At 47.3% G+C, this 20,693-nt stretch overlaps 10 protein-coding genes across 10 annotated transcripts; 5 read left to right on the forward strand and 5 right to left on the reverse strand.

Annotated features, from left to right (window-relative positions):
* Positions 1-174: 174 nt before the first annotated feature.
* EV420DRAFT_1634233 (uncharacterized protein) lies at positions 175-981 on the forward strand (the record flags this gene model as incomplete). The annotated part of the gene is made up of 3 exons (XM_060476293.1): positions 175-512; positions 575-647; positions 703-981. 3 exons carry the CDS (start codon positions 175-177, stop codon positions 979-981), a joined length of 690 nt encoding a protein of 229 aa, XP_060339608.1.
* Positions 982-1,048: 67 nt separating this feature from the next.
* EV420DRAFT_1661825 (acetate and butyrate kinase) lies at positions 1,049-2,721 on the reverse strand (the record flags this gene model as incomplete). The annotated part of the gene is made up of 5 exons (XM_060478925.1): positions 2,209-2,721; positions 1,873-2,158; positions 1,592-1,822; positions 1,155-1,535; positions 1,049-1,102 (listed from the first exon to the last, which is right to left on the reverse strand). Exons 1-5 carry the CDS (start codon positions 2,619-2,621, stop codon positions 1,049-1,051), a joined length of 1,365 nt encoding a protein of 454 aa, XP_060339609.1. The 5' UTR covers positions 2,622-2,721.
* Positions 2,722-3,185: 464 nt separating this feature from the next.
* On the forward strand, positions 3,186-6,672 carry EV420DRAFT_68379 (phosphoketolase). Its single transcript, XM_060483082.1, has 12 exons — positions 3,186-3,639; positions 3,690-3,863; positions 3,921-4,056; positions 4,113-4,403; positions 4,459-4,980; positions 5,032-5,156; positions 5,202-5,347; positions 5,402-5,683; positions 5,740-5,804; positions 5,861-6,176; positions 6,228-6,390; positions 6,438-6,672. Exons 1-12 carry the CDS (start codon positions 3,474-3,476, stop codon positions 6,473-6,475), a joined length of 2,424 nt encoding a protein of 807 aa, XP_060339610.1. The 5' UTR covers positions 3,186-3,473; the 3' UTR covers positions 6,476-6,672.
* Positions 6,673-7,782: 1,110 nt separating this feature from the next.
* On the forward strand, positions 7,783-8,522 carry EV420DRAFT_1472977 (uncharacterized protein; the record flags this gene model as incomplete). Its single annotated transcript, XM_060469097.1, has 3 exons — positions 7,783-7,860; positions 7,908-8,093; positions 8,169-8,522. 3 exons carry the CDS (start codon positions 7,783-7,785, stop codon positions 8,520-8,522), a joined length of 618 nt encoding a protein of 205 aa, XP_060339611.1.
* Positions 8,523-9,813: 1,291 nt separating this feature from the next.
* On the reverse strand, positions 9,814-11,347 carry EV420DRAFT_1661857 (uncharacterized protein; the record flags this gene model as incomplete). The annotated part of the gene is made up of 4 exons (XM_060478926.1): positions 10,472-11,347; positions 10,115-10,300; positions 9,890-9,929; positions 9,814-9,869 (listed from the first exon to the last, which is right to left on the reverse strand). The coding sequence occupies exons 1-4, from the start codon at positions 10,928-10,930 to the stop codon at positions 9,814-9,816; spliced, it is 741 nt and encodes a 246-aa protein (XP_060339612.1). The 5' UTR covers positions 10,931-11,347.
* Positions 11,348-12,418, reverse strand: EV420DRAFT_68894 (uncharacterized protein). Its single transcript, XM_060483091.1, has 3 exons — positions 11,827-12,418; positions 11,706-11,778; positions 11,348-11,643 (listed from the first exon to the last, which is right to left on the reverse strand). Exons 1-3 carry the CDS (start codon positions 12,093-12,095, stop codon positions 11,425-11,427), a joined length of 561 nt encoding a protein of 186 aa, XP_060339613.1. The 5' UTR covers positions 12,096-12,418; the 3' UTR covers positions 11,348-11,424.
* A 393-nt stretch (positions 12,419-12,811) lies between these two features.
* Positions 12,812-15,667, forward strand: EV420DRAFT_68656 (major facilitator superfamily domain-containing protein). Its single transcript, XM_060483087.1, has 23 exons — positions 12,812-13,010; positions 13,067-13,092; positions 13,146-13,172; positions 13,231-13,239; positions 13,293-13,397; positions 13,448-13,485; positions 13,542-13,645; positions 13,696-13,817; positions 13,868-13,928; positions 13,986-14,186; positions 14,236-14,256; positions 14,310-14,316; positions 14,372-14,403; positions 14,453-14,509; positions 14,560-14,576; positions 14,627-14,679; positions 14,730-14,788; positions 14,833-14,860; positions 14,911-14,947; positions 15,000-15,116; positions 15,169-15,189; positions 15,240-15,379; positions 15,428-15,667. The coding sequence occupies exons 1-23, from the start codon at positions 12,976-12,978 to the stop codon at positions 15,539-15,541; spliced, it is 1,431 nt and encodes a 476-aa protein (XP_060339614.1). The 5' UTR covers positions 12,812-12,975; the 3' UTR covers positions 15,542-15,667.
* A 40-nt stretch (positions 15,668-15,707) lies between these two features.
* EV420DRAFT_1472981 (DSS1/SEM1 family-domain-containing protein) lies at positions 15,708-16,158 on the reverse strand (the record flags this gene model as incomplete). Its single annotated transcript, XM_060469098.1, has 3 exons — positions 15,708-15,759; positions 15,821-15,956; positions 16,014-16,158. The coding sequence occupies 3 exons, from the start codon at positions 16,156-16,158 to the stop codon at positions 15,708-15,710; spliced, it is 333 nt and encodes a 110-aa protein (XP_060339615.1).
* Positions 16,159-16,812: 654 nt separating this feature from the next.
* EV420DRAFT_68891 (uncharacterized protein) lies at positions 16,813-17,700 on the forward strand. The gene is made up of 4 exons (XM_060483090.1): positions 16,813-16,913; positions 16,969-17,039; positions 17,091-17,397; positions 17,455-17,700. The coding sequence occupies exons 1-4, from the start codon at positions 16,892-16,894 to the stop codon at positions 17,655-17,657; spliced, it is 603 nt and encodes a 200-aa protein (XP_060339616.1). The 5' UTR covers positions 16,813-16,891; the 3' UTR covers positions 17,658-17,700.
* Positions 17,701-17,927: 227 nt separating this feature from the next.
* On the reverse strand, positions 17,928-20,512 carry EV420DRAFT_1496843 (uncharacterized protein). Its single transcript, XM_060470903.1, has 10 exons — positions 20,085-20,512; positions 19,877-20,039; positions 19,614-19,823; positions 19,427-19,554; positions 19,269-19,372; positions 19,049-19,220; positions 18,830-18,992; positions 18,693-18,773; positions 18,539-18,638; positions 17,928-18,480 (listed from the first exon to the last, which is right to left on the reverse strand). The coding sequence occupies exons 1-10, from the start codon at positions 20,339-20,341 to the stop codon at positions 18,290-18,292; spliced, it is 1,569 nt and encodes a 522-aa protein (XP_060339617.1). The 5' UTR covers positions 20,342-20,512; the 3' UTR covers positions 17,928-18,289.
* Between the last annotated feature and the right edge of the window lie 181 nt (positions 20,513-20,693).

Consider the following 20,693-nt stretch of genomic DNA (forward strand, 5'->3'; position numbering starts at 1 on the left):
TTCCCTCATTTCGGAACCCAACGATACCGCATGAAGGCCTCACGACAGCGCCTCATTCTCATGATCAATCAACCACATAGTTGCACGGACATCACTTCATATGACTCGTCTCGGTTTGAACATGAGGATTATCATAAAGCTTCCCTTCATGCGTCAAGTAAAGCAGCTGCCCTCATGTCCGTACGGTCACAATCAATCGACAATTCCTTCGAAACTTCTCGTCCAGCGCTCTCGCTCATTTTCCAACCAGATGATCCAACACGTACAGATATCATCGACGGAAACACCGGTCAACTGTACTACAGCGTTGACACCATCGAACAACGAAAACATCAGTTAACCCTGGTACGAAGGGCAGCTAGTCCGATAGATAGTCCATCGACTGTTGGAGAGGAGACCACTGTTGCCTCATTCGAATGGCATAGGTACAGGCCGGATATGGTATCGTTCGTAGACAATATCCCAATTCCCGTCACGAGCTGGCTGAAGAGAAGTCTGAATCCCTTCAACACGTACGTGTTTTGCACGCAGTTTCCGGAGGGAGAGGCTAATGTATTGGCCACGGTGCTTTTAGGACTGTGTCCTTCAAGGACCAAACCTGGAAAGCATATCAATGGAAGGGGAACTCAGCTGGTCTATCCTTGACAGTTAGTATGAATACGCCAAGTGAATGAGTCGCAACAGCTCACGCGTACTATACAGTTATACTCCGGCAACATCGCATCACCTGTCGCCAAATTTCACAAACAACACCCCCCTAGCAGCTCTCTGCCACGAGGTTCACCGGCGTCTTTAGTGATATACGATCGTGACATCGCAAGTTCAACAAGGCTCGATCATCTCGTGGCCTCCTTCCTGTACCTTGAGAAAAAACGCAGAGGGAAAGAGGAAGGAGAGTTATATCACAACGTTCACCCTCAGGACAATGGCGACGGCATGGCGTTGAGCTTATTAGGAAGGACTTCAACACAGTACGAGTGAAAAACGATTAGCGCTCAATACAGTATATTGTGAAACAAGGAGTATTACAGCAGATCGACAGGTGATATTATACACGCTCCCAGAACTTGTCGCTTTGCGCGCATTGTCTTGCCATTTCGAACTGTATAAACGCTTGAGCTGTGTAAAGTACACGTTACGGGGGAGGCACTTACCTGCTCGTCTGTGCGGCATATCAAAATCTTCTTGGTCTCCGGGTTACCTCTACTCACATCAATGACCACGCCTTCCTTATGATCGGCGTCTTCATTGGCGTCTCCCACTCCAGAGTAACCAAGGCATTCTAACTTGGCTCCTATGGCACTTCTGAGCTCAACGCTCCTCTCCCCGATCCCCCCTGAAAAAACGAGCGCATCAACCTGACCCTCAAGCTTCAAGTGGTAAGAGCCGATATAGTTCAAAACACGATCTTTGAAGAGATTAAAAGCCAGTTGATCGACAGCAGAACCTTCCTTCGCGCGTCTAGTTATGAGTCCAAAGTCAGTCGTTCCCGTCAGAGATTTCCATCCAGATTTGGAGTTTAAGATATGTTCGGCCTGTGGATTTCACGCGATATTGGATATACATGTTAAATATCGCGGTGGAAACGAACCTGGGTAACGTGGAGCTGCGTAGCGACTTTGGGATCGTGACTTATCCTTCCCGCTTTGTTGGTGTAGTGGAAGATGAGACTGGGATCAATCGCGCCAGAACGCGTTGCCCCCGGAAGCCCGTTGAGTGGTGTCAAACCCATTGAAGTATCGTAAGAACACCCCTCTTTCACAGCACACACAGACGCGCCAGAGCCGAGATGGAGTATAATCAAATTGAGCGCGGATGGCGGCTAATTAAAATTAGCTTAGCCGATCTTCGCAATTTCATAAAGTGGGGTACGTGCGTGCCTTGTTGAGAAATTGCGCAACAGCGCGCAGTATGAACGCATCTACGACTGTGTGAGCGATGATAAGGAAGAGGGAACGGAAACCTCTCCGCACAACTGAGACCGTGAAATCCATATTTCTTTAGACCTCGTTTCTTCGCGACTGTCTGATCAATGGCATAGCCTGCGATATGCGGCGGGATTGAGCGATGAAATGCCGTATCAAAGAACGCGATCGAGTTTGCGTTGGGAAGGACGGCGATACAGGCCTTGATAACAGCAAGAGCGGCTCCGTTGTGCCTATGTAAAACTTGAGCTAGTAATGATAAGTATTGCGTGAATTTACATACAAAGGTGCCAAATCTGATAGCTTTTCGATATGTTGATAAGTCTCGTCACTGATGACGACAGGATCAGTAAAGTCCCCGCCGTGAACAACGCGATGGCAGACTTGAACAATCCTGTTCTTGTCGATATTCGCCTTGCACTCGAGCGAGTCGAGAAAATGGGCAAAGGCGGATGCATGTTCTGTGATGGCCGGAACTTCCTCATTCTTGATCTGAGGCGTCGATGAGACTTCCGACGGTGCAAACGAAAACTTGACTGGTGGGGCAGTGATATTGGAGATCGACGAAGTCAGCAACAGCTTGGGCGACTCTGAATTGTCGCCTACGAGTTCATAGAGAGATATCTTGAGCGAAGAAGAACCGGCATTAGCAGAGAGAATTAGGCCCGTTCTCGAAGCAGGGGTGATATCAGACATAGTTGTTGGGGAATGTGGGGACCAACGTTTCTTTTGATCTACGAAACCAATTGACCCTAAATGCCCAGTGGTGTCTTGTGGTCACAAGTAAATTGCTGGGTTTGATCTGGGCTTTGCGAGACCAAATAGAAAACCCGGCGCAAGCGTTCGATGTGTTGAAAGCACTGCTGGATGGAGAATAAGCGGATCCAGGCCAAGTATGCGGTACAAGTACTATATGGCACGTACGCTGAGGGCGGATCTTCGTATCCTGGCCCAGACCAAGAAACCAAGCAATTCCTCAACTGTCAGTAACAACTCCGCGAGCCCGAGTTCCCGAACCTCGCTAGCTTGGTATGTCTCAATTCATACTTAAATATATCAAAGCTCTTGCCCCAAATAGGTACTATCATGCACGATTTAGCTCTGGTTAAGCATTTGCATGTGCATTTTTTTGTCGGGCCTATTGCAAAGTATCAACCGCGAGGGGTTGCGATAGGCTGCGATAGGGAGTAGGAACACCCTTCCGTTCTGTGCAATAACATTCATTGAAAAGACGATTCCGACCGATATCAATAGGCTTACAGCTTGGATCCGCTGACTAGGGACGTAAAACAATAAGCCCTAGCGGCAATACAGTTCACTCTGCTTGTAGAAAGTAAACTGCAAAACGCAGGAATTTTCTGATACGTCGACCCGAGGTGAAGGTGTCAGGGGTCCCATAGAAGGGCCTAGGCAAATCACTACAAGGTTCGTTCCTCCAATGATATCACCTTTCCAGCTAAACGTTGGTTATATAAAGCCTCACCATGGAATGGCCCGTTTGGTTGTCAAACTCCTTTCTTTCTACTATCTACCTATTCTTCTCCTGCAATGCCTGGCCAAGTCTTGTTTCAACCCAATCCTTTGCCAGACCCTTCGCAGCTCCCTGAAGCGTTCCTTGACTTTAGCGTCAAGTTGAACACCCATAACTACCTGCCTGCTGATGAACTGAAGGCTGTTCAAAGGTTCAGGCGTGCAGCCGACTATATTGCTGCAGGTGAGCCAACACGACGCGTTGCAACGATGACTTATCACCACCATTCATAGCAATGATTTTCTTAAAGGACAATGTTCTCTGCGAGAAGGCTCTCACATATGAGAACATCAAACCGCGTCTTCTCGGTCATTGGGGAACGTGTCCTGGTCTTGTAATGGTGTACGCCCATTTGAATAGAATCATCCGCAAGACCGGCTTGGAGGCGTTGTACGTTGTTGGTCCTGGTCAGAAATACTTCTACCTCTTTTTGTACTTTATTACTCACATGAGATGCGTATTAGGACACGGCGCTCCCGCTATTCTGTCTTGTCTATGGCTCGAAGACTCCATGAGTGTCTTTCTCCCAGAATATACTCGAGATTACAAAGGCCTTCGAGGGCTGATCTCAAAGTTCAGTGCTCCGGGCGGATTCCCGAGGTGACTTCCAGTTTTCTTTCATCCTCTGATTCATGCCCTGACTGGCGCCTTTCTAGTCACATTAATGCAGAAACTCCGGGAGCTATCCATGAAGGCGGGGAGTTGGGATACGCGCTTAGCGTTTCCTTTGGAGCAGTCATGGATAAGCCGGACCTAGTCGTAGCTTGTGTCGTCGGTGATGGTGAAGCCGAGACTGGCCCCACTGCTACAGCGTGGCACGGATTCAAGTACATCGACCCTGCCGAGTCTGGTGCGGTTCTCCCGATCATTCACGTTAATGGCTTCAAGATTTCGGAACGTACCATCTATGGAACGATGGATGACAAGGAGATGACCGCCCTTTTCACGTACTGTTCTCCTTTCCATGTCTTTTTTCAGTTGATCCTAACCTTGTTGGAACAGCGGGTATGGTTATCAAGCGCGCATCGTTTCCGATATTGACAACATTGACAACGATCTTGCTGCGTCTATGGAATGGGCATTGGCCGAGATCAAGACAATTCAAACAGCTGCTCGGACCGGTAACCCGATCGTCAAGCCCCGCTGGCCTGTCATAATCCTTCGCACTCCCAAGGGTCTAGCTGGACCCAAATCGTTTCACGGTGAACTTATAGAGGGGTCTTTCCACTCTCACCAGGTTCCATTGCCGAATGCCAAGACCTCTGCGGAAGAACTTGCGGCGTTACAGAGATGGTTGAAGAGCTACAAGCCAGAGGAGTTATTCACTACTGAGGGTGCTCCTGTAGATGACATCCTCAGCATTATTCCTGACGACTCTGAGAAGAAGCTCGGCCAGAAGAAGGAGAGTTACAAGGCGTATGTACCACTCGATCTTCCTGAGTGGAGTGATCTGGCCGTAGAGAAGGGATCGCAGGAAAGTTGCATGAAGGCCATTGGAAGGTTTTTGAAGGAGGTTGTCAATCAGTAAGTTGATGGTTCAAAACACCACATGCCGATCCCTCATCTCTCCCCTAGGAATCCTTCTACGTTCAGGATTTTCTCTCCAGATGAGCTTGTTTCCAATAAACTTGATGCTGTTCTCGAGAACAGTGGTCGTAATTTCCAATGGGATATCGCTTCCAGAGCAAGCGGCGGTCGAGGTTAGTGTTGCCAGCATTAGATTACGTCTTCTCATAACCCTTTAGTCGTCGAGATTCTGTCCGAGCACACTTGCCAAGGTATGCTCCAAGGATATACGCTCACCGGACGAACCGGTCTCTTCCCCAGTTATGAAGCCTTCTTGGGTATCGTGCACACAATGATGGTGCAGTACGCCAAGTTTGCGAAAATGGTGCGTCGTATCCACCATTACCTGGTTGTGTATTTCTCAAGCTATTGTTCCTAGGCTGCTGAGACATCTTGGAGGCAAGATGTGGGATCTATCAACTATCTCGAGACGTCGACATGGACGAGGCAGGAGCACAATGGTTTCTCACATCAGAATCCGTCGTTCATCGGCGCCGTACTCAATCTCAAGTCTATCTCCGCCCGTGTATATCTTCCCCCTGATGCCAATTGCTTCTTGTCCACGGTCTCCCACTGCCTTAGGGCCAAGAACTACGTCAACCTGATGGTCGGTAGCAAGCAGCCTACGCCTGTCTGGCTCTCAGCCGAAGAAGCCGACCGAGTAAGTTCATCTCATACCAAGTGCCAAGTATGAATGTCTAAATACTCATCCAATAGCATTGTGTCGCCGGCGCCTCGGTCTGGAAGTTCGCCAGTGTTGATGATGGCGTCGACCCTGACGTGTACGTCAGTTTGCTATTTCTCGTTCCATTTTGCTCAATATTATTCTCCACCGCAGTGTTCTCGTCGGTATCGGCGTTGAAGTTACCTTTGAAGTCATCGCAGCGGCCTCTCTTCTCCGCAAATATACTCCTGATCTTCGCGTACGCGTAGTGAATGTCACTGATCTGATGATTCTGGCCGCCACAGGCTTGCACCCTCATGCATTGTCTAAAAACGCCTTTAATACTTTGTTCACCGAGGACAAACCCATTCACTTCAACTACCATGGATACCCCATTGAGTTGAAGGGATTGTTGTTTGGCCGACCCAGACTTGACAGGGTAACAATCGAAGGATACAATGAAGAGGGCACGACGACTTCGCCATTTGATGTGAGTTTGGTTTCGATTTTGATTGAAGGGTGTCCTGAACATATTTCATAGATGATGCTTTCTAATCGTACATCTCGCTATCACATTGCCCAAGCTGCTGTCCGCGGAGGTGCTCTCACCAATCCTAAGGTTGCTGTAACAGCACATGAGACCGAGAGTTATTTCAAGCACCTCGCGCAGAAGGAGAAGGATTACATTTATGCCAATGGACAAGGTATGGTTCATGGGTTATTTTGTGTACAATACTTATGACTCTGTCAGATCGCCCGGATGTTTTCGATGTGCCAACTTTCAACTGAGTCACTGGTATCGTGGGGCGCGTTCCGTTAACCTCAATCCGCGCGTGTTATGTTCCAGTGTTGGTCAGTGATGATTGTTTAGTTTAGTGTAATAGTTTCGGAGGGCTTTTCATGTACATGTATCATATATCTAATCAATGTATGTAGACTCGACATTTGAAAGTTAAAAACTGCAGTACTCTTGATATGTCACTGGCATTGCATGATGCATGATCAGACTAAGCGAATTGACGGTCATAATGCTCCAAAGGCTGGCTGGGTCAGAACATCCGCCCTATTCATAATAGAATGCTCTCTCGTCCTTCGACTTTTCTCCAGCACAAGGAAGGATATCACAACGAGGTCCCTAATCTCTTCACCGCGTTCGTCAAATATCAACTGAGCCGGTGTATAAGTTGAGTCTGCGATCAAGAAGCGCGGGTAATAGACCTGGAGAGACCTTGGCAAGCAAGGTAACTTTGCTTGCAATTGCCTAGCGGTCTCCTTTCATAGTTAAGAAGATATCTAATTTGATGTGGTAAAGCCAATTCATATTCGCACTTGGAAACTACAAGTACATATTGAGGTGAACAAATTGCGGAAATAGAAATACATGCATCAACAGGAGAGGCTGTTTTCGTTAATGGCTTCGCTCGAAAGCATCACGAGCAGCTGATACAGCTTTCGGTAAGGTACAAAGCTATTCGCCGCGGTATTGGTCTGACGATATCTAGTTTACTGGTGAAACGATAAAGTGCTCACCTCGTCGCGTTGACATTGAACATCGCAAGGCTGCCAATACTTTCCAGCCTAGTCGTGTTGCAGCATCAATTTGTGCAATACGGTCTACGGGGCATGGCTTCCGTTGGATTAAGCTTACGTGAGGGACAATGGTGCAAGTGTAAGAGCTAGCGCTTATCACTCAGACTCTGCAAAGGTATAACGTCGATATCCATTGTTCTCAATGGTAGACTATGTGTATGTGAGCAAATTATTATCGCACGCTCCAAGGAGAAGACAGACGTTTTTCACCGTATAATCGCGTACGCCAGCATGAGTCTTTCGCCGATGGATAGGGGACCTGCTGAGCATACGTATGTGGAACGTTGTGTCCTGGATAAAACGCAGTGCAGCAATTGGTTGTATGCCCCTGGGGGAGTGGAGTGGGTTACCGAGAACTGTCGTGATTTTGTCGTAATATCACGTTACTTGGTATCCTAGCAGCATTTGGAATGATTCGGATGGCATTCGTAGACCCACAGAGACCTTGACAGGCAAGGTAACGAGTCATGGGCTGTCCATTTCCCCCTTGCGCATCACTTCAAGAGATGGCTCCAGCGAATAAGTTCTGCTTTCCCATCCCGGCGGTATTGGAGAGCGAGCGCGTCAAGTTGGTTCCTTTCGATGTAAGCCAGTGGGCTTGAAGATATATTGACGCTCATGATGTATCAAGTTCGCTGTTCACACGAAACTACTAATTACAGCCTGCTCTGATGTCAGCAGCTACGATTTCATCCCCATGGGTCCGTTCAAGGATGAAGAAGAGTTTATGGCCACTTTCCAGAACGAGAAGGCGGAAGATAAGGGGACGATTATGTTCGCGGTGTATGACAGAACCAAGGAGGAGGGATACGCAGGAGTCATCGGCTATTGAACCTCGTCAGCCCAAGACTTGGTCGCAGAAATCTTCGTGATTATCGCTCCGGCGTTCCAGAGGACGCATGTAACGTCCAACGCGATCGGGATCCTCTTGAAACACTCACTTGATCTTCCTGAGGATGGTGGCCTTGGCTTGCGGAGAGTGGTTTGGCAGGCCAGTGCAGCCAATGTCGCTAGTATTAGGACAGCGAAGAGGATGGGGTTCAAGCAGGAGGGGGTTCTGAGGTGGCATAAAGCGTGGCCTGAATCCAAGTCCCGTGGTGCAAATGGAATTCGTGTGAGAAAGGGGGATCCTGGGAAGGAAGTGTTTCCATTGGGACGAGATACTGTGGTTTTGAGTATATGTTGGGATGATTGGGAAGGTGGGGTACGAGCTCATGTTGAGGCGACGATGGCGCGAACAGAATAAAGAACCAGCACCAATGTGGCAGTGTAAGGATGTTTGAGATAAGAATCTATTATTAGCATCGTCCGCAAGTTATTTGTACTTTCCGAGTTTTGTTAGCAGAAATCAGAATGATAACTAATAGGCAACACGGAGGCTATAGCATCCATATTATGCAGAGTGGCCCTGTAGTTACAGTGCAGCCTGGTATGCAGAGTTGCCTGTAACTACAGGCGAATGGAGTATGCAGAGTCGGAAGAGCTGCGCACAACGCTCTGCATACTCAGGGTCCTGTAATTTTCCCACATCCTAATTACGCCACAATACCCTCCCCCACCCTCCGCCCCTCCGCCCACAGCCCCCAAAACGGTGGGTACAATCGCCAACGATTAATTATTGACATCATTTTGGTGCTCACATGATATTCAATGCTCCCGTTTTGATACTGGCTGATACTGGGTGGCAACTGGGATATTGAATTTTCCGCCCTTCTGCTCATTGCTAGGGGGGCCAAAGAAGAGCAGGCTCAGAAAATATTATTTGATATACTTACTAGTACTGCTTCCAAACTACTTCTACACCTGCCCTTACCATATATTTGACTGAATGCGCATCGGCATGGATGCACAGACCGTGTGAATATACCATTCCCAGTTTGGTATACGGTTTGGAAATTGCGAAAGCGGGCGAATTTTGGGATAGTAGACAGTATATTGCACTTATTCAATTAAAATATGACAAAAGAAGCAGTGTATAATTGCTCTATCTTGTTTGTACCATATAATGTATGGATACTAAGGACAAGAAGTACTCTGACGTTTTCCGGAGTTTTCCGAAACACCCCCATTCACAGGGACCACAGTAAGCAAATAGGTCGAGATTGTACAGTCCCGAAATTCTCTCAGTGCTTGAAAATATAATTCAAAATGTTTATTAGCTTCTTTAATGTTCTAGTCATCTTCTCTGTGCATGTTTTCCATCCTGTGCTAATGTAGACATGAATTATGATCTCAAAAGTATGCCAGAGGCATGTGTAAAAGGCATACCTCACAGTACATGCTTAAATTGAAGTATATTTCCCAGAGAGGCATGGTCCATACTTATTTGGAGTGATATGTGTCACAATGTATATCTGCCCTGGCGGAAATATACCTCAGTCAGACAAAATTGCACCAGATGAGATTGTGCATGTAATGTTCTTTTATGAGTTCACTTCAACGAGAAATGCAATTACAAGGCACATAAAGGCAGATCACCATGGATCGGACACCTGCTTTGGACAATGTCATACATAAAATTTTATTTTCAACCATTCTTACCCTTGGAAAGATTGCACATATCTGTGTACAAATGATGCATCTTTGAAATGTCCTAAAATGCGTGATATTCACCATAAATGGCAGATAAATCAAGGTTGGGATAGATTATATACTATAAAAAGTACACAAATGTATACTAGATTATTTGTATAGTATATTCCGTCAGCTTTGGGGGCTTCGGAGCAAAGGATTCGAGCAGAGGATACATCCCGAGCATCCATTCCGCTCGCTCAATCGCTCCGGTCCGGTAAACCGGATACTGATCGAGTGGCTGTCCCCCTTCTTTTCTCGTCTCACCTTCTCACCATCGGTCCATGGTGTAGTCGCCTGCTTGCCCCCACTACTTGTTTGAATGGAAATGAAGGTATATTTCATTATTTTTAATGCTAATATAGGTTTTATAGGTACTTTTGATCCATCTGGTGGCCCCTGGATGGCCTGGATATCGCGCATCAAGCCCCACTCGCCTGCGCGTAAGCCCTCCTGCAAGGCAGCATAATTTTCCCCTTCCAAATGATGGAGAAGTGCACTACCACCATTGCCTTTTTACTACAGCGCCCACCAATTCTTGCCGCCGCCATTAAGCCCGGTCCTGGTGCCGTTGCGACCCACCTAGCATCCTCCACATCGAAATCGGGGCCAATCGCCATTCACCACAGCTTCCGAATGCATTAACGATGCCTCATTCACTCGATAACTAAAGATCCGCCTCCATCTGCCGCCAGGAGGGCGTATGGATCCAAAGCCAACCATCACGACGACCAGGATGACGACGATGGCGTGAGGGGTAGGGAGGACTCGAGTATAGGGCGTGACCATGCCAAATAGCAGGCTGGGGATGGAGTGGAAGCAGGGGTGTGCTAGGGACGGGCAGGAGGGCGAGAGCAAGGTCGGGATGTTGATGGTGAACGACACTGACGACGACCGTGTCATTTGAGGCATTGGATGAGGGCTCAAAGGCGTTGTGAACGAACCCATATTCATGGATATGCGATCACGGATACCCCCGCCGCCGCCTGCTGCATCGTGTCCAACATCGGCCTCCCGTACGCCGCCCAGCTCACTCACCCACCTCAAACTCATGCATCCCTCATTATTTGGACCGGGCAACATGCACCATTGCTCTGTTTACCCCCTTGATGCCATGGTCATCGTCTACCGGCTCCCTATCCCGACACCCGTCTTTTCCCGCTCACATCACCCCCCCCCCCCAATAATAACGCAACGATCACTGCGCCATCGATATCATTGCTTCCCTCTACATGAGGCTTCATGGATGCTATCGACGCTTACGTCCCGCCACACCCGCCTGCACCGCATTTTATCTACATTTTGTATGCTGTACTATATTTTAACTATTTTCATTTTATTTGATAATAATACTGGTCAATCCCTTTTAATAACCAGGCATCGGGAGGACAACGAGAGGACGTCTCCTCATCGTTTGCGATGATGACGGCAAGGTGAAAGGACACGGGGGCAATATACGAATACGTAATTTTTTTCTAGGAGTATGCAGAGTGGGTTTCTTCGCTATGCAGAACGCATCTCCCCAGCGCTACCGTCCTGTAGTTACAGGAGACTCTGCATACCGGCTTGCACTGTAACTACAGGGGATTCTGCATACTCTGGACAATAAAGGCTGTAGAATTTTCTGTCTCCCTTCGACTTCTCTCCAGCACAAGGAAGGATATCACAACGAGGTCCCTAATCTCTTCACCGCGTTCATCAAATATCAACCGAGCCGGCGTCTGAGTTGACTTCGCGTTTCGTGAGGGTTTCTGGAAGCGGGCAATGGGATGTATTTTATCGTCTTCACGGTAGAGCTTGACGAAGCGAGTTAGCTTCCAGCATACAATTAAAGGGGCGCGCGAATATAAACACTCACTTCGAAGGAAAGGCCTGGCCCATTCCCCTTCCATTTGTATTTATACCCTGTGTGGGCTTCGAACGTGACAGTGCTGTAGAAAATCAGTGGAAGGCGACATATTTTATGCAAAGGCACGTACTCTTTCAAGGGCACAATGCTCTTCTTCAACCACGAACTGACGGGCGTAGGACTCGCTCCACCGAGAGTGATAATATCAGACCGAATTTCTCTCCACTTCCATGAGGCTATGACATCTCCGGCTGCATTTTCGACAAATGTTGTTGTCGAAGGTTCGTATCGAGTGTAGACTTCATAGACGGTTTTACCGCCGTCTTCCTGGTCAGTGATGGTAGTGTTGCAAGGATTGTTCGGCTGTAGAGTTAGTATCAAGGAGGCGTTTTGTGACATGGGTAATTAACAGAATTGAACGTTTCAAAGGCTTAGGAACGCTGAAGCTTTACAGCATCGCAGTATGGCCCGGAGACCACGGGACCGTGACGTTGACAGCCAGAGCTATGATCCTTCCGTACTCTGAAATCTGTGTTCCTGGGCGGATCGCGCAGAGTATACGCAGCCATTTGAAGTATCGTAGGACTAGCGAGGCCTTGAATGGCTTGTACAGATAGGAAAAAGTGCTCTCAGAGCAGAGCAGAGCAGTTGACGTTCCATGCGTAGTAATATACATACGCGCCACTAATGCGCCACAGCGCGTTCTATACTTGGATCGCGAGATTGCTATCATGCAGTACACCATCCAGAGCGCATGTAGCACATGGTGGACCGTGTCCTCGTGCCATAGGCTCACGGATGTCAATATACCAGTAAGCACTTCGACAGGCTTTGACCCCAGACTCAGACTCAGACTCAGACTATGCACGACGGTATCTGATAGGGAACCGAAAGTGGTACGTCGGTAATTGTTCAAGCCGTGAGGGGAACTAGATATGCACCATAACAAATGGGGAAAGCTCGAGCTATTACATGGTCAGCGCTGCTGAAAAATTCAAGTTGCAGAGAACTTGAAGTCTGTGGACTGTGCATAACTATGGAAGATTCCCGTCTGAAAGTGCTGCGAATCCGAAGCAGGACAGGCTCGACGCCGCACGCACGTTCGCTCTAAGTAAAATCAGAGAAGCACACTTAACGCCGAAGACTGTTATCTGCCGTTGATGGAGCATGCATTGATCATCATGGATCAGTATACAAATATTCAAAAGTAGGTCCGTCCCTTGCGACGCTTCTGAAGACTCTCCTCTCTTTCCCCTCCCTGAGACGGTCAAAAATTAAGATGGCACCTCTGAAGAGTGTTTCCCTAATCTTTGCGTACGTCCGGCTTGTCACTGTCTTCCTTTCATAAAGCCCTGAAATATTTTCTATAGGTGTGGAACCGCGCTGTTCTCCGACGGTATGAGCATCCTATTATATTCCGGTCATGTTGGCTGAGGGTCCTGGTCCAAGGTTACGCCAATAACATCATCGGAAGTGGTGAGCCTAGCTAGATACCTCTACAGTGAAGTCAACCGCGACTGACTGCAAACGATAGTGAACACTCGTCAGTACTTTTCACATTTCTTTAGAATAACCGGCATTCAAAAGAGATGGTAGTTCTGAAACGTATCTATGGGAATGAAGTGATCAAGGCCAAGAACTATAGCACTCTCGTGAGTAGCTTGGCATTTGCTGGTACAGTTGTTGGGATGCTCGTCTTCGGTGCGTCGTGAGTCGAAGGAATTCGCTGCATCTTATCAAGATACCTTCAGGCTATCTATCCGATAAAATTGGGCGCAAATTTGGCATGGTCAGTCCGTCGTAACACCCACCCGACCGCACCTCGACTGAGATTACCACTTTTAGATGTCGGCTACCGGCATTGTCGCGCTCTTCTCAGCTTTGTCCGCCGCGTCTTCAGGCGCCCATCACAGTGTCGATGGAATGCTAAGTATGCTTGCTGCTTGCCGGTCAGTTGCATCCCTTCCGTCCAACTTCATTTGGTCATAGCTGTATTCAGGTTCTTTCTCGGTATCGGTATCGGCGCAGAGTATCCTTGCGGATCTGTGGCTGCATCAGAGAATTCTGAAGAATCCACCATAAGTAAGAATGCTCAGCATCGGTGGTTTACATTGGCGACCAGTGAGGAGATTGATATTAAAACAACATGCCACTGGCTGACGCTTGCGCAGATTCCATGATTGACTTCGGTTTTGTGGTTTCGGCCTTCGTTGTCTTGGTGCTATACTGGATGTAAGCACCTTCCGCTTTGAGTGTGTTTCTGTCCGACTGAATGTGATGATGGGACAGTTTCGGAGAAAACCACCTCCGCGCTGTTTGGCGTCTCTCCTTGGGACTCGGAGTTGTCCCTGCATTGGCCGTTTTCATCTGGCGTCTTCGGATGGACGAGTCTGAGCGATACAAGAAAGATTCTATGAAGCGGGTTCGCATTCCTTACATGCTTGTCCTGCGTCGATATGGAGTATCGTTAGCCGCTATCTCGTTTACCTGGTACGTAATTCCTCAACGGCCAAGTTCCGTACTGAATAGCTCCTACTAGGTTCCTATATGATTTCATTGTGTGAGTGCCTGCATTTCATCTCGATCATCAAATGACTGCTAACCCGTTTTCAGGTATCCGGTCAGTAATAGACTGCCGTCTCCGTTTTCCGGTGGACTAAGTAAACAGCGTGCAGTTCGGACTATATTCTTCCACCGTGGTGAACAAGTAGGTGCCTGTTGTCTTAATGGGGATCAATGATCTGACAGTATACCAGTATTACTGGCGGCTCTGAGAAGCTTAGCATCGTATTTGGATGGAACGTTGTTATTAAGTACCTATTCCTCTCCTTTATTCATTCGTAAATTTGACCGTTCGCGGCAGTCTTTTCTATATCCCAGGTAAAGCGATGTGTGCGGACGAGAAGTGCAGGGTTACTCACCTACAACAGGAACTATCATTGGAGCTTTCGTTGTCGACTTCCTGGGGCCAAAATGGACTATGGTAAGTTTTGTTCCCAGATATAAGCACATATACATACAACATGCCCGCAGATTGTGGGACTCCTAGCACAGGCAATCATCGGGTTCATCATGAGCGGGTGCTACGAAAAGTAGGTCAACTTCATATGTTAACCGATAGCTGATCAACGTTTAGGCTTGCCTCGCACGTGGCTGCATTTGCCGTGAGTTTCTTCGCAACATTTCTGCCATATACTCATTCAGATCATGCTAGGTCGTTTATGGCATCTTCTTGAGTTTTGGAGAGTTGGGTGAGAAGAACCGTAGACCTCTACGATGAGATTCTTAAGCCACCAACAACAGGTCCCGGTAACAACATCGGTCTTCTGGCGAGCAAATCGAGCCCTACAGCTATTCGGGGACAATTTTATGGAATAGCCGCAGCCGTTGGTAAAGTCGGCGCTTTCGTTGGGACATGGGGTGAGACCCAAGCCATTTTGCAGTTGGCAAACACTGATCCTAATGTATTCAGCATTCCCTCCAATGATTGATGGTACGTTCATATTTTGGGTGGTCTAGGAAATTCCTGATGGACCATCGCAGCGTTCGGCGGAGAGGACACGACCAGAGGAAACACGGGTCCTTTCTGGGTTGGTAGTGGTCTTGCCATCTTAAGCGCCATCGTGACTTTCTTTTTCATCAAACCCTTGAGTCATGATGGTATGATTGAGGAAGACATCGCTGTAAGTGTGGTGAAACAGTCGTCTGGACGTCACTTGACGATCATTTAGTTCCGACAATACTTGGAATCGAAGGGCTTTGATACCTCGCATATGGGATTGGACATTGAGAGCGAAACTTCGTCAGAGACAGTAGAAGAAGACGAGAAGAAAGTTCCGGTGTAATCGCGATTTTATGATCGCAATATTGCTTCGTGATGACTTTACGACTGGTGCAAACTGTAACTAATGACAAGCGCAGCATTATTGGATGAATAACAGATTGACCAGATTGACGAATAAACTTCACGTAAAATGTGACTGTATATTGCGTGATAGGACGCGGAGTTGCCTATTGTTCCATATCGTTCCCACTGCTTTTTCCAGTCTTCGCCAGTTCATTCCTATAGTTGGGGTTGAATAATTATTACAAGTATTATGCAGATATCACGTCGAGTTACGTACCTCAACTGCACGCTGAATTCATCCTCTATATCGTCATCATCCCAATTATCTTCCCAGAGCTTGTCACCACCAGACTTTGCTGCACCGGAAGCGGCACCATTTAGATGTGCCATATCCGTTTGGGAATCGTCCCAATCTGCGATATCAAGCGTTCAAATGAGAGCGAGCAGAGTAACGGAGAGTTTGGATGTACCTGCGGTCTCGAATTCTTCAAACTCATCGTCTTCCTCCAGCAGGCCCAGTGTGTTAACTTGTGGCTTTTCTTCTGTCTTCTCCTCTTCTTTATCTTTCTCTTTTTTTGGTTCGACAGGCTTGGAAGTAGATGCAGAGGACGACATGACGGTGAGTTAGATGAAGGTGGCGCGTGAAAGTGACGCGTAACGTTTGTTGACGCATGTTTGCTTCGCCCGCGGCCCAGTCCGTTTTCTCCCAACTTGAATTACTTACTACCATTCGAATTGCTTCTAAACGTTGTTCAAACGGATCTTCTGGTTCACTGGCGCCATTCAAACGTTCACATTTCACCCCACGCTCGCCCTTGCTTTGTGATCGGGCGTTTGGAAATGCCGGTTTTTTCACGGGGCCTCAGGCCTCATATGTCTGGTATCTGTGGCTCACAGCTTCTCCGTTATCAGGCTTGCAGTTGGCGTCTATTCTATCGGAAGGAATCTGCCTCAACCCTCTTCTGTGAAACTCTGTCACTTGAACTCAGCGTGGATCATGGTTCTGAGCCCACATGTTGTGTTTTTGTGAATGTCTGGGGTTACGAATCCTCCGTGCGTTGGTACCATGGCGTTTGCGACCCTTGGCGTCTATTGAGTCCTGTCATATATGGCCATAATTCTTGCAGACTTCACACATTTCTCCGTCTAACCTCAAGGCGTCGAGACACGGGTGCTCTTCCAAGTCGTAAATCTCCCTTGACCATCCGTTCCTTGACATAGTTGCTCAGATTCCTGTTCGCACATTTTCATACCAGGTGACTGTCCTTGGTAACTGCACTTGAAAGCCTCCTTGCTTATCTGCACGTCAATCAGTCTACTACACCGCTACGTCGCCACACCTCATACGATGTCTCGGAGAGATCTAAGCTGTAAGTCCAAGTTGGATAATCAAGGCAATGAAAGTTAACTGACCTTTTTCTGCAGATGAGCTCCCTTCACTTGTCGAATACACTCGGCAAGGGTGGCAATCTACTTGTTCAAGCGCCGCTGTCGTTGTATGTCCGTCCCAATATATAGACGATGTGTTCGCTAAATGCTTTGGATAGACAAGCTTGCTCGCTGCAGTAGCTGCAGGCCTACTTTCAGTCATCCACGACGTTGCAAACGATGACGATTTCAAGCAGAACGCAAACCCTCGTGCCCTTACCGCTGTCTATATCACGTCGTTCGGTGCCATCATATTGAATGCAAGCGCGACCATCACATCTTTACTTCTTATTGACGAATTGGGCGACCTTCCGGATATTGCCTCTGCGGACCCAGACAAACCGAAGGCAGGCTTTGTGAACGAATCCCAAGATCTCCTGGTCTACTATGGGATGAAGAGAACTTGGACCTGGACACGATGGCACTGTTGGTATTATTCAAAATATGGATTGATTATAATCTAAAGTTGATTTTGTTCCTCAGGGATTATCTCACTTATCCTGGGCGTATGGTGCCTATTTACGCAGGTCGTTATATTCGCTTGCATCTCCCAGACGAAGGCAGTAAAAGTGACCGTGACAGCAGTTACTGTCTTTGCAGTTCTGCCTATGTGTAGGGTGTTTCCTAAGTTCTCAAAGATTGACGCCAGGTCTAGTCCTTCAAGTTCAAAGGGGTCGGAGGTATAATTAGTTAGTATACATTCAATACCATCTTGATATGTTGACACGAAGGAAGTTTCGAAGTGCTTAGTAAATCTACAACCTCGTTACTCTAATCTATTAAATTGCTACTTCGAAAAATGATGCAATCCGACAAAAGTACATTCTCAATTGGCCGATGGTCTTGTCGCTTGTTCTTTGTGCTTGTGTTACGACTTGAAGCTGTCATACAGTTCTGCATTCAATTCTCCTACTGCTTCCTACTTCCATTACGTCTTTTCCGACAAAAGATGGCAAATGAAGGTACAATCTTCGAAACCATGATTTTTTACTCACCAGATCAAAAATGCTGAACGTTTAGAGGCATCGGATGTCCTGTTTAATGCCACCTACCAACCTATCCTGTTCCACCGAGTTCCTATTTGCAAGGCACTGACTGTAACGAAGATTAGATGAAACAGCACATGGGACGGCAAAGACAATTGATCCAAAATATCAGTCCAAGCATAGATTGAGAGAACAGATGTATATTGTAAAGACGCTCTCCAGGGGAAACAAAAAAAGCGACCGAGCAAAACATATGTAATGAGTGAGTCAGAAATGAAAACCCTCGAAAACAACGTTGGTACATGACAAGTAAGGTGGCTGTCTCAAGTTGATCAGGCGTCTAGAATAAGTTGCAAGTTGCGCGGTCCAACTTTAGATACGGGATCGGACAATTCCAGAACCTCTCGAGGAGATGCCGTTTCAAAGTGGGAGTTACTGCGAACGCGATCGCGCATGCCAGGCTCCATGCGAGAAACTATTTCCCACAGGATAACGTCCAATGATGTAGTTGACAGGACGGAAACTAAGCAAATGATATTAAGTAGTACACATGGTTTAGCAAAAATAGATATTAGACTCACTCGTGAGATCTGAAAACCTGGCAGACGAGGTCCTTCCGGATGCGTCCTTGAATTTGACGACGATGCTGAGCTGCGTTCTGCTTTCATTTCGATCCCTAGCCTGCAGGAGTCAAAGTTATTTGAGGGCGATAGGATTTTTTACAATGTAGCGAACCTTCATCCTGTTTTTCCATGCCTGTAATCGTTTCTTGTCATTCTCTTTCGCGGTCTGCATCCGTGAGGCATCAAATTCGATCTGCAAATACACCAATGAAGGCTACACGCTGAAAATAAATGAGAGAAAGGGCACACCTTGTAAGAGCTGCAAGAGGACTGGATCGTGGTTGTAGCAGTTTGATAGGTGCTTGTGACCTCTCCAGACTGCATAGATCCAAAATCAAAGGTTGACCCACTCGAGGTCTGGCTTCCCAGCTTTGCGGCACCTTGCAGAGCAGTTACAGTAGCTGAAAGAGCACTACAATTAACATACACATTAGCGGCGAATAGAGGTACAAGAAAATGTGCGCTGACTCGTCTACAGGCTTTCGTAATGGCTTTGGCTTCGTCGTACGGTAATGACTAACCAGAGTATTACAATACTGCACCAAGATCAGGGTCTGGAGGTAGTAGGGGGGCCTGATTTGGCCAGGAAACTTCCGAAGCTCCCGAAAGCTCTCGGGCATTCCAATGTCTTCGGGAGAGTCTGTGCTGGGTGGTTAATCGCGATCATTCTCAAGCCGTGACAACATACCTTCACCGAGACTTTCATTAAGAAGGATGACGAGATTGGAATATTTCTCCTGCATCTCAGACAGGTGTGATTGGTCGAAATTGACGGATATATATTTAATTAACCTATCCGATCTTATTAGAAAAACAATTCGGGAGTAATGACGGTATAGAACATACTCATACGCCTTGGAAATCACTGCAAAGGATCCGAAACGCTCCCGAACCCGAGCTAAGGACGTATTGATGGTAACCTCGGTCAAACCATTGACAAGAATAGCAGACTTGATTGCAATAACGATAAGTTCCTAGAACGAAAATACATTTCAGTAGCGATGTCTTGATAAGTAGGCATGCAACTGCATACGTCCAACCGGCAGCTCTGAAACTTGGACCGAATTCCTCGTAGTTCCTTTTGAATCAAAATAAGGTGCTTGTGTCCGTCAGCGGAGAACTTGGTCTTCCAGTTTGCAGCTAGACGGCGCTCCAATGCTCGAACCAGGTTGTCCATGAACACATTATCGTCATGCTTCGCTGCATGTGCAATATCTTCCGATGTAACGGTTTGTGCCAGCGACTGTAGGTACGTGAGTGGCAGAAACGGGAGGCACTACTACTACGTGCACGTACTTGGAATGCTTTCCCGGAGCAGACAGAGGATAGGGAGTCTTTGACTTTCTGGCGATCAACGCTCCATGAAATTGCACCGTCGATCCACTCGCTTATTTCGACTGTATCTGTCAAGTTTTCGACACAAGAAGTATCTGTAACCTCGGAAATAGATAAAAGAAGGCTATGCGCCCTATCAGAACGATTCAATGATGATAGCAACACATACGTTTCTAGAGGTTCGATCATAGCAGTATATTCATCATAACTGGTCCAGCCGTCCTCGGTGATGGATTTTCCGATGAGGAAATTGATATAGTCACATAAGTCTCGAGACCTCGAGATAAAAGCGCAAAAAGTATGAGAACTTCGTCGAAGATTGGAAGCGCATAGTTCGTGAGATAGAATATCAATCAGTGATTTGATCACGTCTGTAGCAGGAAAAGCGGCATTATTGAGCTTGGTGAGATGGTCGTATAGAGACATTATGGCGAGGACAAGTCTGCAGAAACAACTCAAAGGAGGAGAGGGAGAACCGTGGATCTTTTAAGTCAGACAGCCACTCGGTAGACATACTAATGACCGCCAGAATTGTCTGCTGCACGATGCACTTACGACACCTTGCAGACGACCAGATGAATTAAGCGCTTAGCACTGCTGACATCGGAGAATTCCGAGTCCTATGTATATAGGTATCGGTTATTATGCCAGTTTGAATTATCGTGGGAAATTCTATTCGAGGTATCAAACCTTATCGGCTTTTGCCGACTCATCTACCTGGCTTTACCGTGGGAATATTTCTATTCGATGCCGTCTTTACTCGTTTGCCTATCCCGTT

Source organism: Desarmillaria tabescens, assembly GCF_030435595.1.
Source record: "Desarmillaria tabescens strain CCBAS 213 chromosome Unknown EV420scaffold_1, whole genome shotgun sequence".
NCBI classification, from domain to species: domain Eukaryota; kingdom Fungi; phylum Basidiomycota; class Agaricomycetes; order Agaricales; family Physalacriaceae; genus Desarmillaria; species Desarmillaria tabescens.

Bases quoted from the DNA above. Each gene is read 5' to 3' on its own strand.
- EV420DRAFT_68379 (XM_060483082.1), top strand. From the start codon at position 3,474: ATGCCTGGCCAAGTCTTGTTTCAACCCAATCCTTTGCCAGACCCTTCG. The intron at 4,404-4,458 runs GTACTGTTCTCC...TTGTTGGAACAG, and splicing joins GAGATGACCGCCCTTTTCAC to CGGGTATGGTTATCAAGCGC. The intron at 5,684-5,739 runs GTAAGTTCATCT...CTCATCCAATAG, and splicing joins CAGCCGAAGAAGCCGACCGA to CATTGTGTCGCCGGCGCCTC.
- EV420DRAFT_68891 (XM_060483090.1), top strand. From the start codon at position 16,892: ATGTCTCGGAGAGATCTAAGCT. The intron at 16,914-16,968 runs GTAAGTCCAAGT...CTTTTTCTGCAG, and splicing joins GTCTCGGAGAGATCTAAGCT to ATGAGCTCCCTTCACTTGTC. The intron at 17,398-17,454 runs GTTGGTATTATT...TTTGTTCCTCAG, and splicing joins GACCTGGACACGATGGCACT to GGATTATCTCACTTATCCTG.
- EV420DRAFT_68894 (XM_060483091.1), bottom strand. From the start codon at position 12,095: ATGTCACAAAACGCCTCCTTGATACTAACTCTACAGCCGAACAATCCT. The intron at 11,779-11,826 runs GTACGTGCCTTT...GATTTTCTACAG, and splicing joins AGCATTGTGCCCTTGAAAGA to CACTGTCACGTTCGAAGCCC. The intron at 11,644-11,705 runs GTGAGTGTTTAT...CGCTTCGTCAAG, and splicing joins GGCCAGGCCTTTCCTTCGAA to CTCTACCGTGAAGACGATAA.
- EV420DRAFT_68656 (XM_060483087.1), top strand. From the start codon at position 12,976: ATGGCACCTCTGAAGAGTGTTTCCCTAATCTTTGC. The intron at 13,011-13,066 runs GTACGTCCGGCT...TATTTTCTATAG, and splicing joins AGTGTTTCCCTAATCTTTGC to GTGTGGAACCGCGCTGTTCT. The intron at 15,117-15,168 runs GTGAGACCCAAG...TAATGTATTCAG, and splicing joins CGCTTTCGTTGGGACATGGG to CATTCCCTCCAATGATTGAT.
- EV420DRAFT_1496843 (XM_060470903.1), bottom strand. From the start codon at position 20,341: ATGTCTCTATACGACCATCTCACCAAGCTCAATAATGCCGCTTTTCCT. The intron at 19,824-19,876 runs GTACGTGCACGT...ACGTACCTACAG, and splicing joins GCTCCGGGAAAGCATTCCAA to TCGCTGGCACAAACCGTTAC. The intron at 18,774-18,829 runs GTGTGCCCTTTC...GTGTATTTGCAG, and splicing joins CCTCTTGCAGCTCTTACAAG to ATCGAATTTGATGCCTCACG.